Below are 17,748 nucleotides of genomic sequence, written 5' to 3' on the forward strand. Positions count from 1 at the left end.
AGTATTGATAGCCTAGCATAGGATTTATGCCTGGCTTTCAGCATGCAACATTTTCACAAAAACCAGAAAAGGATTCAAATAAAATGATTTACCTTTGAAGAACTTCAGATGTTTTCAATGAGGAGACTCTCAGTTAGATAGCAAATGTTCCATTTTTACAAAAAATATTATTTGTGTTGACAAATCGGTCCGTTTTCTTCATCATTCTTCATCACGTTTGGGTAAAAAAAAAAGAAAATTAAGTCATTAAAACGCAAACTTTTTTCCAAATTAACTCCATAATATCGACAGAAACATGGCAAACCGATGTTTAGAATCAATCCTCAAGGTGTTTTTCACATATCTATCGACGATAAAATCCTTCGTGGCAGTTGACTTTCTCTTCTGAAGAAATGGAACGCGCATGGACCTACAGATTACGCAATAATTTCAACACAGGACACCGGGCGGGACACCAGGTAAATGTAGTCTCTTATGGTCAATCTTCCAATGATATGCCTACAAACACGTCACAATGCTGCAGACACCTTGGAGAAACGACACAAAGGGCAGGCTCATTCCTGGCGCATTGACAGCCATATGAGGAGACATTGGAACACAGCGCCTTCAGATTCTGGGGCATTTCCTGTATGAAACTTCATCTTGGTTTCACCTGTAGCATTAGTTCTGGGGCACTCACAGATAATATCTTTGCAGTTGTGGAAACGTCAGAGTTTTGTCTTTCCAAGGCTGTCAATTCCATGCATAGTCGAGCATATTTTCGTGACAAAATATTGCGCTTAAAACGGGCACGTCTTTTTATCCAATAATGACATAGCGCCCCCAATGGTTGAAGAGGTTAAGCTACATATGTTAATATGGGCTATTTTTAACACTTTTCTGGAATGCTTGATTGTTTTCTGGCTTTACTGGGAAGCTTAACAGAGGTAAGCATGCTCTGGTTATTTTTATTAGTGCAGGATGAGTTGTACACAGTGGACTGTCTAGGAGGGCACACCACCTCAGTGCTAACAGTGTTACACTGGTTCATATGCATATGATTACTGCGTACAATAGCTGTAGGATCAATAGAGGCATTCAGAGCAGTTAGAGGGACATAAATTAGGTTACTAACATAGTGTCTTCCAATGCCCCTGGTATAATGTGCATTTTATGAAGTATTAGGACAACTCAACGACACAATGGTAGGGATTAACTGAGCTGGGCTTGGGTCATTGATAAGTCATTGTCTCAACACAGTCTTATAATGCTGTGAAAGGATCCAGGAACCCAAATTATTTGGGTGGATCCCGTCCTCATAATACGAGCTTTGTTTCCAGAAGGAAGGACCTATAGGATAGGGACCATAGAGGCCCTGGTCAAAAGTAGTTCACTATATAGGGAATAGGGTGCTATTTGCACACACCCAGTGATGCTAGATAGGCATGGTCAGATCAGTGTGTGTACAGGCCTAATCAGTAGCATAAACAGTGTTACACGCACAGTTCTCAGTACAATATGCTGTGATTATGCGATGAAGAGCTATACCTTTAGCAAATAAATCTAGAGGGATTGAGACTCCAGTGGCCTGTTCTGCTACTACTGTACCAGTGTATTGGTCTCAGTGTCTCCTGCCTATGGCTGGTGTCACAGCCTGAGGGCAGTGAGTCCTTACAGGCGGACACAGAGAGGTGTGTGTGTATGCACGTGTGTGTGCATGCAACCTAATTTCATCACCTCTGGCTGCTGTGCTCCCCCACCAGACCTCCTGGGAACCCCCTCCTTTCATACCTGCAGCCCACAACTGGAACCTCTGTCTGGGAAAATATGTTCCTTCTTCAGTTCCTACCTTTCCTCACCTCCAGAAACAAAGTAGCAGAGTGATACCGCCATCTCACCTCCACAAACGCAGTGATACCACCCTCATCAACAAGGACAGACTGGGTGTCTGAGTCCCAGAGAGAGCTGTTAGTCTGGGTCAACTCCCTCCCTCCCCCAGCTCAACCAGAGCTCCAGGAGAATGTGGGAGGGACATTTGATCAGAAATAATGACAACTATTAATATTATTTTATTTATCTGCAATTAGTGAAATATAAATATAATATTTTAGAAATAAAACACCCAGTATTGATTGTGCATACTGACATATATTTGTTTTCTATATATTTTTGTGGATATTCTTTTGAACCCCGGTCTCTGGAGGAGTTGGGTGCGTTACCGCTAGACCACAGGCTCTGCACATAGTTTACTATATTTCCATAGTAAACACTACTTTCAAGTGCACTTCACTCCCACACACACACGTACTTAACCAGGGCATAATTATACATGACCCTAAGCATGATGGGATGTTTATTGCTTAATAAACTCAGGAAGCACCTGCTTTCAATATACTGTGTATCCCTCATTTACGGACTTGTTTTCTTTATTTTGACAGTTACATGTAGGTAGCACACTCTCTGAGATTACACTTTCAGTCACATCTTAAAGGTCCAATGCCGCCATTTTTATATTAATATCAAATAATTTCTGGGTAACAATTAAGTACCTCACTGTAATAGATTTCCAGTCAAATCGGCAAAAATTGCTTTTTAGTAGAACACTATTTCTCAAGCAAGAATTTTGCTTGAGAAAAGGGATGGGAAAAGGGATGGGAAAACTGAAAAGTAGCTGTTAATGGCAAAGAGTTTTGGAACTCTCTTTCGTATTGGTTTAATAACCAATTTACCGCATGATGATGTCACCATGGAAAGCCGAAACTCCCCCCCCATGCAAACCTGCTGATTAGAAGGTCCTGTGTTGAGGATGTTTTCAACCAGCAACTATCAGGAAATAACACTGATCAAATGTTTTCACACTTTTACAGTGTTAGTTTCATCAGCTGTTGTACAATAAGATATAAAATACATGGAAAACAGAAGTATGACTGCACTGGGCCTTTAAATTCCATACAATAACAGACAACTCGTAGCACCATCCAACCACAGTTATCCTGGTCTGTAAAGGCAGTCACTTTAGCTAGCTCTCTTCCTTGCTCACACAGACAGCCACAATCACATATGCCGTACAAAGACAGGGAACCAATCAGAGGGTGGAAACCCGCCCAGCGACTGACTTCAAAGCCTCTGCGTGTTTTTGAGACAAAATTAGTCCTTCAGTCTGTCGCCTTCCTCCCTTTCCATCTCTCTGTCAGTGCTGCTTTAATCAGCTCCATGTTAACTCTCTCTCTCTCTCTCTCTCTCTCTCTCTCTCTCTCTCTTCTCTCTCTCTCTCTCTCTCTCTCTCTCTCTCTCTCTCTCTCTCTCTCTCTCTCTCTCTCTCTCTCTCTCTCTCTCTCTCTCTCTCTCTCTCTCTCTCTCTCTCTCTCTCTCTCTCTCTCTCGTTTACCTGTTTTTTTTCCGTAGCCGCCAATAATGCCAGATCCAGCTAAATGTTTAATTAAGGAGTTCTATGGGCAGATGGCTGGACGAATTAATTGGTCAGTGTTGATGGATAAGGAGGGATAAGGGAGGAAAGGCAATGTGTTAGTTGACAGACCTTTTCCCCCAGAAAATATCTGAATATAATTGATGATTTTATTTGGCCTTGATTGTTGTTTTTTGGAATATCAGTGATAATCTAGGTGGAGTGTCATTAGTATCCAGTTGCTTTCATCAGGGTTGACATCAAAGACATGTCGAGGTTTTAATGGTAGTAGTACCGACTATTGATGTCTGTTCAGTATCCAATGGTGAGATTTCCACTTACAAAATGTTTTTCTAAAAGCCCCTCTAAAGAAGATGTGAATCTGACACTCCTTTGATTATAAGGATATCAGGAAATGAATCTGCTGACCAATCATTTTGTTTACCTCATATTAAAAATATATTTTTTGCAGACTTCTAATCTAATAAGAAGCCCAGTGCCAGACCACCTCTTTGTCCACACAAATCTGTTAATGTGCCAAGACTTATTGGCATGTCAAGAAACAGTGCATCTAAATTCTAATGAAATCAAGCTTCTTTTCATCGTCTGTCTCTACTGCTTCCTCTGCATCTGCTGTTCCCCATCGTTGTCAATTTAATCAAGGGACTTGATGTACCCTGAAGAGGGTGAACTATTCAGATGGTTTTGCTGTTTAAATAAGGACCAACAATGTTCGGTTTGAACTTGGTAGCTGATATGGACAATGTAAGAATTGCATTGTATTCTGCATCGAGACCTCAGAGGTTTTAATTTCCAAATGTTCTAAAAGTGTTTTGAATTCTTTTTCTATCCAGGGCCAAGTCATGTTCAGGAACGGAGAACGGATGGGCACGATCAAATTCACACAGTTTCAAGGTAAGCACATGCTGTAAGATTGTTGCATTGTTGTGATGTTCTGTTGAATTGGGTGCTGCGGTTGCTGTCTGGCTGATGATGATGTCCTAGTAATCCAGCGAGTGTTTGTTGACTGCAGGTGAACCATGGGAACATGTGTTAACATGCTAAAGTGAGGTAGACAAATTGTGAATATATAAAGTGAAAAATAAATAAAATTAACACTTAAAGACATTACAAATGTCATAATATATATATATATATATATATATATATATATATATATATATATATATATATATATATACACATATACATATCTACATACATACATATTACATACACACATATATATATATATACATATATACATACATATACATATATATATATATATATATATACATATACACACACATACACAATGTACAAATAATTAAAGGACATTCACAAATCTTGGGTTGCCGGGTGGGATTTTCTTCCCAGAAATGTGATCTGTATTTGGGGGATTCTCCCCTGCTCCCCTGGCCCTACCCTCTATCAGCATCAACATGTTTTTATTAATCCACTCTCCCCCAATCTTATCTACCCCACTGCAGAGGTTCTCCCCGTGGTAGCTTAAATTGTGTGTGTGTGTGTGTGTGTGTGTGTGTGTGTGTGTGTGTGTGTGTGTGTGTGTGTGTGTGTGTGTGTGTGTGTGTGTGTGTGTGTGTGTGTGTGTGTGTGTGTGTGTGTGTGTGTGTGTGTGTGTGTGTGTGTGTGTGTGTGTGTGTGTGTGTGTGGATTTTATAATGTCATATGTTTTAAACCCACAGGGCGGACAGTCCTGTTTGCTTGTGGGAGTGATGGAGCTTTTCAATTGGAATGCAACTGGCAGTCATATCATGGATAAGCAAAGAAATGTTATCATCAGTGAACTGGAGAGGGCTTGCTCAATAGTGCTGTGAGAGAAATGTTATCATGAGCACTTAGCCTTAGGCATACCACTCCCCCCTCCTGCCACTCTCCCTCCCCCTTGACACCTATTTGTCTCCTCTCTCTCTCTCTCTCTCTCTCTCTCTCTCTCTCTCTCTCTCTCTCTCTCTCTCTCATTGTCTCCTCCCTTGTCCACATCCTCCTCTTTTCCTCTCTCTCCCTCCATTCATATCATGCCCTTATTCTGCCTCCCTCCCTCCCTATCAGGGTACCGACTGTTTGACACATGGGATCGAGATAGAGGAGGGATTGCCTGGGCTCAATATTTAACCAGGATATGATCCTCTCCTCAGCCCATTTGTCTGTCCTCACGCAGTGTGGAAGCAGCTCACTGTGGGTTCATTCATTCCCCTTCTGGAGGTTCCGATTGTCAGAGTCTGTCTTTCACCCTCAGCCCCACTCTGTGGGAAGATAGAGATTTAGGATCAGCGTCCCCTCCCCAATCCTAACTTTAACCATTAGTTGTGGAAAATGCAAACCTGACCCAAGATCAACTTCTCGGGGGCAACTTCACCCGACACCCTCTCAGCCCATCTGCCGACAGATCACATTACACAAAGTCACCTGGGACGCTGCCTTGGGTACTACAGTATATATAGTGAGGAGATAACTGTGACCTTTGACAAAGCAAAATAATGTGCCCAGTGCTATTATATAGTAGCATTTAAAAAAAAACATTTACTAGTGTACGAAACCCAAGCAAAATGCATTAATATTTGAGTCATTTCCTATAGTTTAGTAGCCAGGTGTGATTAAGGTGGTTCCCCCTATGCTTTCAGTTAAGGTTCATTCATTGTTCAATTAATCCCAATTCTATAGCCATATAGACTAGCCTGTTATACCATGATGTCATATAGACTAGCCTATTGTACCATGATGTCATATAGACTAGACTATTATACCATGATGTCATATAGATCTGAATGTGATTTACAGGAATGAAGGAGTTAATTGAACAAACAGGCGTGAAATGTAATTTCAGAAGTTGGGTGAAGGGTTTTCCCTAACATAGCAGCTCAGGACCATAGTAGTCACATAACGCTTTTATGCATATTAATTGATATAAATCAAATCAAATTGTATTTATCACATGCGCCAAATACAACAGTGAAATGCTTACTTAGAGAGAGAAAACAGAGAGACAAACAGAGAATTGTCTCCTCTCCCTCCTCCGCAGTGTGTTGTGTGTAAGTTTACCCCTGTTTTATGAGAAAGAGTGATGGAGCTGGTGTTTGTGCCAGGGTCAATGGAAAGCCGATATTACACGTGGGACCAATATCAGTCTTTAAGACGGCTCTTGAAGGAAATGGCTGGTTTAAATATCACTCAGGAGAGAGAGGTTTGTGTTATGGCTCAGGATATATCACAATTTAAACTCATTTTACTGTACCTGTGAAAATGTAAATGGATATTGTGTTACAAATGCCAGCGTGCAATTGGTTTTATTTATTGTTGCTTTATTTTTATGATTGGCTTCTTCACTGGAGACCTAGCTCTCCAGTAATGTGTCTATTCACTAGGAAACAAACGGAAGCAAATGGGCTGAAATAGAGAGGGACTAACCTGAACTTGTCCAATAAGAAATGCTAATTTCCGTTGCAAAATATTTTCAATTGCAAAACAGTTTGCTACGTTGTGCACTAATGAATACACACCAGTATGGTACTGTTGCTAGCCATTGTAACCAAAATGTTTCAAAAACATTCACCCAGTGCCTGTACTTTAAATTAGCTTGATTTCCACACGTAGCTAAAACACACATGGCATAAATGAGACCCCACACTGCAGTATTCCTAGCATTGCATTAAATGCAGTCTTGTCTATTTGAAAGATAGTTATTTTGGGTCAATGTTATGCTCTGCGAGAGCTGTGAAGTGGTCTGAGGTGTCCATGCTGTCCTAACTAATGTGTCCGTCTCTGTTTGTGTTCCTAACAGAGGGTCAGGAGGTGAAGGTCGGAGAGTACAACGCTATTGCTGATGTCCTGGACCTTATTAACAACACCATGAGGTTCCAAGGTAGGTAGATCAGACCGTGTGTGTGTGTTCACTTGACACGTCTCACACACACACACACACACGCACGCGCATGCACACGCACACGCGCACACACACACACAATACAGCTCCTCCGTGGGACCCAGGACATCCAGAATGCTCCTCTCAACCAATCATTCTATGTTTAATCATTACCAGACGTTTTGTGTCCATGTTTGCGTGTGTTGACATTCTTTGTCTTTTGTTTGATTCCTGGCGATTACCATAATGACCCCCAATTCCTTCCTCCCTTTTGTCCCATATACACACAATCTGGGACAGTTTCAGCTAAAACAATTGTTTCTATGTCTCAACCCGTCATAAGTAGAGCTCAGTAAGTTGAGAAATTGATTGGCACGGAGAGGGCGGATAGAGGAAAGCATAAGTATAAGAAACAGCTGACCACAACGACTAATCTTGTGTGGAGGTACATTTACGCAGCTGATAAGAAAGTAGACAAATGTAGGCGTTTTTTGGATCAATCCTTCTCCTGTAGAAGTGTCCAGTACTTTATATAGAATCAAAGTCACTGGACAAGTGGACAAACATAAAATCTAATACATTTCTCAGGCTAAGAACATCACCACTGAGCACAGACGTCAGTTTAACGTCTACTTTTGATTTACATTTGGTTGATTTGTCAGCTATTGTGAATTAAACGTAAATTCAGGTTGGGTGAAAACAAAACAAAAGTATGTTACATTGATGACTTTTGCAAATCCGACAGTTTTCCACATTGATTCAACATCACATATCATTATTTTGTTGAAATGATGTGGAAACAACACCACAAAAAGGAAAGTAACTTCATTTGGAGGCTCCACTCCTGGAATGAAGAGGAAGACATTCACATATTTTTTGTCATCATAGCAGATCCACTGGGCAAAAACTGGTTGAATCAACGTTGTTTTTCAATGTTAAATAGGTTACTGGTGAGGGCTCATTCTGGTTGTCTATCCTTCCCCTGTAAAAGTTATTTTTCTTATGTTCTTCCTCCTCTTTATTCCAGGGGTGGAGCCTCCTAAGGACCGTACGTTTGTGCGTCTGCAGCGTCGCAACATCAACGTACCCCTCTACAGCATCCTGTCTGTTATCACCATCCTGGGCATGCTCATGGCAGGGGCCTTCCTCTTCTTCAACATCAAGAACCGCAACCACAGGTCAGTGGAAGAAGGAAGGGAATGGGGGGAGGACGGGGTAGAGCTCACAGCAAGGGAGAGCTGTGACACACTGGTCTGGACAGGATTCCGTTGTAAATGCAGTATTAGTGCAGAAATGGGCTGAGGTTTGATTGGTTCTCTCAAATGTTTTTTTTCTTTCCTGAGGGGTTGAGAGTCTGAGACCTCACTTTGTTTTGGATTTGAAAATCAAACAGTTGTATTGGAAGTGGTTGTTCATGTGAAAGTGAGAAAGACCCGTCAGTAAAAAAGTACAGCTTCAATATCGACGCAACGTCATCATCAAATAGCCTTTCCAGACTGAAGTCAGGAGGACTTGGAGCTTGGTGTACTAATACTGGCCAGACTAGTAGAGCACCGTGGTGGAGTTTCTTCTCAGAACAGATCTAGGATCAGCTTCTCCTTCCCCAATCCTATCATTGCAAAACTGACCCAAGACCAGCGTCTAGGGTCAACTACACCCTACACCAGAGATATTCAAAGACTGGGTCAGGACCCCTAGGGGTTGCAGTGGGGTCACCACATAAAAAATATATATATTATTTTTCCTTTTTTAGGGAACAAAATATTCAGATTACAGATTATTTTATGGGGAAATATACAAACAATTTTGAGAAAGATAATTTCAGATAATTTCATTAACATACAGATAACTGTATGTTAATGTAAAATAATGTAAGATGTATGACTAGTATAATGAACATCTAATAGCAACAGCATACAGTAGGAAGGCTCACCTCATCCACCACCAACATGAAGCATTCCCTACACACAGCCCTCAGGAAGATAGGACAGCAAATCTCTGTCAATGGTCCTAGAGCCACAGCATTTAGACAGAACAATAGAGCCACAGCCTTTAGACAGGACAATAGAGCCACAGCCTTTAGACAGGACAATAGAGCCACAGCCTATAGACAGGACAATAGAGCCACAGCCTATAGACAGGACAATAGAGCCACAGCCTTTAGACAGAACAATAGAGCCACAGCCTTTAGACAGGACAATAGAGCCACAGCCTTTAGACAGGACAATAGAGCCACAGCCTATAGACAGGACAATAGAGCCACAGCCTTTAGACAGGACAATAGAGCCACAGCCTTTAGACAGGACAATAGAGCCACAGCCTTTAGACAGGACAATAGAACCACAGCCTATAGACAGAACAATTGAGCCACAGCCTTTAGACAGGACAATAGAGCCACAGCCTTTAGACAGGACAATAGAGCCACAACCTTTAGACAGGACAATAGAGCCACAGCCTATAGACAGGACAATAGAGCCACAGCCTTTAGACAGGACAATAGAGCCACAGCCTTTAGACAGGAAAATAGAGCCACAGCCTATAGACAGGACAATAGAGCCACACCCTTTAGACAGAACAATAGAGCCACAGCCTATAGACAGGACAATAGAGCCACAGCCTATAGACAGGACAATAGAGCCACAGCCTTTAGACAGGACACTAGAGCCACAGCCTATAGACAGGACAATAGAGCCACAGCCTATAGACAGGACAATAGAGCCACAGCCTTTACACAGGACAATAGAGCCACAGCCTATAGACAGGACAATAGAGCCACAGCCTATAGACAGGACAATAGAGCCACAGCCTTTAGACAGAACAATAGAGCCACAACCTATAGACAGGACAATAGAGCCACAGCCTTTAGACAGGACACTTGAGCCACAGCCTATAGACAGGACAATAGAGCCACAGCCTTTAGACAGAACAATAGAGCCACAGCCTTTAGACAGGACAATAGAGCCACAGCCTATAGACAGGACAATAGAGCCACAGCCTTTAGACAGAACAATAGAGCCACAGCCTATAGACAGGACAATAGAGCCACAGCCTATAGACAGGACAATAGAGCCACAGCCTATAGACAGAACAATAGAGCCACAGCCTATAGACAGGACAATAGAGCCACAGCCTTTAGACAGGACACTTGAGCCACAGCCTATAGACAGGACAATAGTGCCACAGCCTATAGACAGGACAATAGAGCCACAGCCTATAGACAGGACAATAGTGCCACAGCCTATAGACAGGACAATAGAGCCACAGCCTTTAGACAGGACACTTGAGCCACAGCCTATAGACAGGACAATAGAGCCACAGCCTATAGACAGAACAATAGAGCCACAGCCTATAGACAGGACAATAGAGCCACAGCCTTTAGACAGGACACTTGAGCCACAGCCTATAGACAGGACAATAGTGCCACAGCCTTTAGACAGAACAATAGAGCCACAGCCTATAGACAGAACAATTGAGTCACAGCCTATAGACAGGACACTAGAGCCACAGCCTATAGACAGGACAATAGAGCCACAGCCTTTAGACAGGACAATAGAGCCACAGCCTTTAGACAGGACACTAGAGCTACAGCCTTTAGACAGGACAATAGAGCCACAGCCTTTAGACAGAACAATAGAGCCACAGCCTTTAGACAGCACAATAGAGCCACAGCCTTTAGACAGGACAATAGAGCCACAGCCTTAGACAGGACAATAGAGCCACAGCCTATAGACAGGACAATAGAGCCACAGCCTATAGACAGGACAATAGTGCCACAGCCTTTAACAGAACAGAGCCACAGCCTTTAGACAGGACAATAGAGCCACAGCCTTTAGACAGGACAATAGAGCCACAGCCTATAGACAGGACAATAGAGCCACAGCTTTAGACAGGACAATAGAGCCACAGCCTTTAGACAGGACAATAGAGCCACAGCCTTTAGACAGGACAATAGAACCACAGCCTATAGACAGAACAATTGAGCCACAGCCTTTAGACAGGACAATAGAGCCACAGCCTTTAGACAGGACAATAGAGCCACAACCTTTAGACAGGACAATAGAGCCACAGCCTATAGACAGGACAATAGAGCCACAGCCTTTAGACAGGACAATAGAGCCACAGCCTTTAGACAGGAAAATAGAGCCACAGCCTATAGACAGGACAATAGAGCCACACCCTTTAGACAGAACAATAGAGCCACAGCCTATAGACAGGACAATAGAGCCACAGCCTATAGACAGGACAATAGAGCCACAGCCTTTAGACAGGACACTAGAGCCACAGCCTATAGACAGGACAATAGAGCCACAGCCTATAGACAGGACAATAGAGCCACAGCCTTTAGACAGGACAATAGAGCCACAGCCTTTAGACAGAACAATAGAGCCACAGCCTATAGACAGGACAATAGAGCCACAGCCTTTAGACAGAACAATAGAGCCACAACCTATAGACAGGACAATAGAGCCACAGCCTTTAGACAGGACAATAGAGCCACAGCCTTTAGACAGAACAATAGAGCCACAGCCTATAGACAGGACACTATAGCCACAGCCTATAGACAGAACAATAGAGCCACAGCCTATAGACAGGACAATAGAGCCACAGCCTTTAGACAGGACACTAGAGCCACAGCCTATAGACAGGACAATAGTGCCACAGCCTTTAGACAGAACAATAGAGCCACAGCCTATAGACAGAACAATTGAGCCACAGCCTATAGACAGGACACTAGAGCCACAGCCTATAGACAGAACAATAGAGCCACAGCCTATAGACAGAACAATAGAGCCACAGCCTTTAGACAGAACAATAGAGCCACAGCCTATAGATAGGACAATAGAGCCACAGCCTATAGACAGGACAATAGAGCCACAGCCTATAGACAGGACAATAGTGCCACAGCCTTTAGACAGAACAATAGAGCCACAGCCTATAGACAGGACAATAGAGCCACAGCCTATAGACAGGACAATAGAGCCACAGCCTTTAGACAGGACAATAGAGCCACAGCCTTTAGACAGGACACTAGAGCCACAGCCTATAGACAGAACAATTGAGCCACAGCCTATAGACAGGACACTAGAGCCACAGCCTATAGACAGAACAATAGAGCCACAGCCTATAGACAGGACAATAGAGCCACAGCCTTTAGACAGAACAATAGAGCCACAGCCTTTAGACAGAACAATAGAGCCACAGCCTATAGATAGGACAATAGAGCCACAGCCTATAGACAAGACAATAGAGCCACAGACTATAGACAGGACAATAGAGCCATAGCCTATAGACAAGACAATAGAGCCACAGCCTATAGACAGGACAATAGAGCCACTGCCTTTAGACAGAACAATAGAGCCACAGCCTTTAGACAGGACAATAGAGCCACAGCCTTTAGACAGGACACTAGAGCCACAGCCTATAGACACAACACTAGAGCCACAGCCTTTAGACAGGACAATAGAGCCACAGCCTTTAGACAGGACAATAGAGCCACAGCCTTTAGACAGGACAATAGAGCCACAGCCTATAGACAGGACAATAGAGCCACAGCCTTTAGACAGGACAATAGAGCCACAGCCTTTAGACAGGACACTTGAGCCACAGCCTTTAGACAGGACATAGCCCCTATCACATAATGTGTCAACTTTATTGCGGATACAATGAATAACACAAGATGGAAAAAAGGAATATGGTTAATTGACATGGTGTGTACAGGGACTCATGTCGTTCACCTTAGTCGGTGCATTACGACTATACCTGATTCTGCAGCATCAGAACCATAGATGGGGTGTTGTGCTTTCCTCTCTCCTTGCATTTAGAGACACATTTTACTACCTAATGATTTGATGATGTACAGTTGAGTCGTGATTTACACGATGGTTTGGGACATGCTGTCCTAAGTGATGTGATTAAACTGTAACGTAAAAACATCCTGCTGTGTATTCACTAGCAACCAAGAGGATGCAAATTGCCAGCAACGGGGAAGGACTTATTTAAACTTGCCCAATAAGAAACTAACATTTTTGTAATATTTTGCTAGGGTTTGTTACGGTGTGCACTAATGAACACACCCCTCAGCAAATGCAGATAGTGTATATGGATTGGTACTGCTGAACTGCACTTTAAGCAAATAGAGTTTGCACTCATCTGACATGCACCTATTAGGTGTCAAATGTAATTTAGGAAAGCTACAGTATATCTGTAGGGCTCTCGAGTGGCGCAGAAGTCTAAGGCACTGCATCTCAGTGCTACAGGTGTCACTACAGACCCTCGTTCGATTCCAGGCTGAATCACAACCGGCCGTTGTTCTTAACTGGATTGTCTAGTTAAATAAAATATAAATATCTAGATACAAACTTGGAAAATTGTGTTCACATTTTACTTGGAATGGAACTGGGAAAACAGATTTCAGATTACCAAGACAGTAACGTGTTTCAACGTGAAAAATTTCACATCTGAGATGTTCAATTTTGGAACTCCTCTCACAATTTCAGAACTTCCTGTCCCTGTTATTGTAACACTCCTCTCCCTACAGACTGATCAAGATGTCCAGTCCCTACATGAACAACCTCATCATTCTGGGAGGAATGCTGTCCTACTCCTCCATCTTCCTCTTTGGCCTGGATGGCGCCTTGGTGTCCGACAAAGAGTTTGAGGCCCTGTGCACCGTGAGTATTGAACCTGTATAGCTCGAACCCCATATCTGCTGTCCTAATGATGTTTAAAATCCCAGGCTAATGCTAGGCTAACACTATATCATTCTCGTCTGTCTTCTCTCTTTCGAAATCTGTGAGATCCTGGCTAATGCCAGCTAGCATACTCTCTTGATCCCCTTCACAAGGTGTGCGACCCAGGCTAACACTACATTTACATTTACATTACATTTAAGTCATTTAGCAGACGCTCTTATCCAGAGTGACTTACAAGTTGGTGCATTCACCTTATGACATCCAGTGGAACAGCCACTTTACAATAGTGCATCTAAATCTTTTAGGGGACCGCTAAATGGCAAATAGTACGATAGTAGCTAGTGATAGCTGGCTATTTATCACAGGGTGGGCAGGTTTCCCGGAAGGTCTAAACAAAAGTAAAAATCAAAGAGAGATTACATTGGGTTCAGTGAGAAGGATTACTTATCCTATCCTAGGTATTCCTTAAAGACGTGGGGTTTCAGGTGTCTCCGGAAGGTGGTGATTGACTCCGCTGTCCTGGCGTCGTGAGGGAGTTTGTTCCACCATTGGGGGGCCAGAGCAGCGAACAGTTTTGACTGGGCTGAGCGGGAACTGTACTTCCTCAGTGGTAGGGAGGCGAGCAGGCCAGAGGTGGATGAACGCAGTGCCCTTGTTTGGTGTAGGGCCTGATCAGAGCCTGGAGGTACTGAGGTGCCGTTCCCCTCACAGCTCCGTAGGCAAGCACCATGGTCTTGTAGCGGATGCGAGCTTCAACTGGAAGCCAGTGGAGAGAGCGGAGGAGCGGGGTGACGTGAGAGAACTTGGGAAGGTTGAACACCAGACGGGCTGCGGCGTTCTGGATGAGTTGTAGGGGTTTAATGGCACAGGCAGGGAGCCCAGCAAACAGCGAGTTGCAGTAATCCAGACGGGAGATGACAAGTGCCTGGATTAGGACCTGCGCCGCTTCCTGTGTGAGGCAGGGTCGTACTCTGCGGATGTTGTAGAGCATGAACCTACAGGAACGGGCCACCGCCTTGATGTTAGTTGAGAACGACAGGGTGTTGTCCAGGATCACGCCAAGGTTCTTAGCGCTCTGGGAGGAGGACACAATGGAGTTGTCAACCGTGATGGCGAGATCATGGAACGGGCAGTCCTTCCCCGGGAGGAAGAGCAGCTAGCTATTAGCTATCATTCTTCTCCTTCCTTTAAAAGGTGTGATATCCAGGTTAATGTTCCAGCCTTCAGAAAGGTTATGGGAGTTCATATAATGGGAGGTGATTGGATCAGTCGCTGGGTCTTTCCTAACATGGAACATATTAAGCTCCTGCTCCCACAGCAACAGTTTGAACGTGACTATCTGAGCCTCTGGTTTAATTAAAGAGGTTTGATTACAGTGATAACTGGTTCACATCCCAAATGGCACCCTATTCTCTATATAGTGCACTACTTTTGACCAGGGCACATAGGGCTCTGGTTAAAAGTAGTGCACTATATAGGAAGTAGGGTGCCACTCAATAGGAAGTAGGGATCCAGTCCTGGTTTCCACAGAGATCAATACTGTTAAATAATGTTAGTTAGGCGGGTGGCGCAGCACGTATCAACTGCCATCGGGTGCCTGTCTGCCAACCTGGCTCGCCTCAGCAAAAACAATCCAAAATGGAGGCTGTCAAATCAGAGAGGATGAGCTGAGGCAAAGTGTGTGATCCAACCAATCAATATGCACTGTGTTTCCTTTGTATGGCTGCGACAGTAGTTTTTTCTTGACCTCTATCCATCTCTTGCTCTCCTTCCCCCCTCCCTCACCCCACTTACAGAAACATCTGATTGGTTACCTTTTGATTTGACCAAATATATTACAGTTTAAGTCTCAAAACAAACCAGGCCAGTATTTGATGTAGTGCATCATTGCTCCTCAGTAGGAAGGAGAAAGAGTGTGGGCGTTACCGCCAGGAGAGCTGGCTGCAGGCATCTGGTAGCACAACTTTTCATCAGGGTTGCTGGGGCCCCTGCGGCTAAAGGGCCCGGCTGATTTGTTATTTTCCTCAGGCAACACTGGAGGGAGAATAAGCTTGCTGCTGAATCTTTTGCCTTGGTCTGTTCCACATATTGCTTTTTGCCTACATTGTGATTGTGCCTCCATTCCAAGAATGTCTTTCAACAAATAGACAAACAAACACAAACAGCATTTAGTGCAATGGGTGTTAAAATGGTGTTTTTCCAGCGTGTTAAATGAGATGCTGTGGGAGTTACTACAGGATATAGGTTTGTTGCTGTTATTGTTTTTTGCCTAGCTACAGTAGGCATCGTAGGATTCTGAGCGTTTAAATATCCTTGAATCTCAAGAAAGTAGATGCTGCTACAGTATGTTTCTTACTTTAATAACACACATTCACAAGTTTGACAGCCATGATGATAAGTCTAGGACTTCCTCCAAAGTTTGCACATTCACTATTTATAGTGCACTTCTAGAGATTTTGGTGAATTTGTCAGATAAAATAAATGAAATAAAAATGCTAATAGCTTGTCAGTCTAGATCTTTGTTTAGATCAGTCTAGATCTTTGTTTAGATCTTAAGTCCAACTCTTTGCCAGCTATTGACGAGACTGTTTCTGTCGTCGTGTTGCAGGTGAGAACGTGGATCCTCATCGTAGGGTATACGACAGCGTTCGGCGCCATGTTCGCCAAGACCTGGAGAGTCCACGCGATCTTCAAGAATGTCAAGATGAAGAAAAAGGTGACGGATCACAAACTTTAATTTATTCAATTAAAAACATGTTTTTTTATATGTATTTCACACACAGGGAGTCACATTGAGACATGGGCCCTGTAATATACAAATATACACATATTATATATGAAACACAATCATCAAATAATAATACAATCAATCAAAATATCCGTCAGAGTTAAGAGACAAAACTGTATGGTCTCATTGACATTGATTGCCTAGACCTGGAAGGACAATGGAGGCCAGTACCTAAAATGTATCTCATGATTATTGTTATTATCATTGTTGTTGTTATTATCAGCGTATTGTCATCATTATTCATTCTCATTGTGTTAGATGATTACTTCCTGAATCGACTGAATGGATTTGACCCCATTCCTGCCTTATTGATCACTCGGCTAATTGCTGACAGTGCTCAGATTGTGGAAACTTATAGCCAACATACATACAGGTTATGCCCCAAATGGACCCTATCCCCTAAATTGTGCAGTACCATAAGGCTCTGGTCAAAAGTAGTGCATAATATACAGAATAGGGTGACATTTGGGACAAAGACCCAGTATCACCACAAGAAGAGATGACAGCCACAGGCCTGGAACCTGCCTTTATGAGCAACAGAGCACACATACAGTATGAATACACTAACTTTCATCTTTAGAAAAGACTATCAACACCAGACTAGCTCAAATTCACCATTTTGTATTTTGTGAACCAGTCAGTTTCACAATAGCCACTGTATGAAAGGAGCGTTTTCTGTTGATGTGATCAAGCAACAGTAAACTGTGGTAGTCGCATGGTCTGGTCTGCGGAGGACGGAAGAAGAGCCTATAACCATAATTGGCCATGATGGACTCTGATAGATAAATCATCACTGGTTAGCAGCAGCTAGCAGCCTCTTAATGCACTGATTCCTGTGTCACCACATGCATTATGCGAGATAAAAAAATGAATGGAGAGGAAAGAAGGAGAATAAGAGACGAAAATGAGGGACTGTTAGCTGACCATATTTTCAAAAATTAACTTTACACTTCACCTCGGAGCATGTATGCAGAGCTATGAAAATCTGGTTATTATC

At 43.1% G+C, this 17,748-nt stretch overlaps 1 protein-coding gene across 1 annotated transcript in view; it reads left to right on the top strand.

Annotated features, from left to right (window-relative positions):
• LOC118373117 (gamma-aminobutyric acid type B receptor subunit 2-like) overlaps positions 1-17,748 on the top strand; it is a 412,635-nt gene that overhangs the window by 256,326 nt on the left and 138,561 nt on the right. The window contains exons 8-12 of the mRNA XM_052470007.1: positions 4,240-4,300; positions 7,191-7,271; positions 8,299-8,449; positions 13,810-13,942; positions 16,572-16,679. Of these exons, the coding sequence (XP_052325967.1) occupies positions 4,240-4,300; positions 7,191-7,271; positions 8,299-8,449; positions 13,810-13,942; positions 16,572-16,679 (534 nt within the window). The remainder of the gene's footprint in view (positions 1-4,239; positions 4,301-7,190; positions 7,272-8,298; positions 8,450-13,809; positions 13,943-16,571; positions 16,680-17,748) is intronic.

This window comes from Oncorhynchus keta, chromosome 19 (genome assembly GCF_023373465.1).
Source record: "Oncorhynchus keta strain PuntledgeMale-10-30-2019 chromosome 19, Oket_V2, whole genome shotgun sequence".
NCBI classification, from domain to species: Eukaryota; Metazoa; Chordata; class Actinopteri; order Salmoniformes; family Salmonidae; genus Oncorhynchus; species Oncorhynchus keta.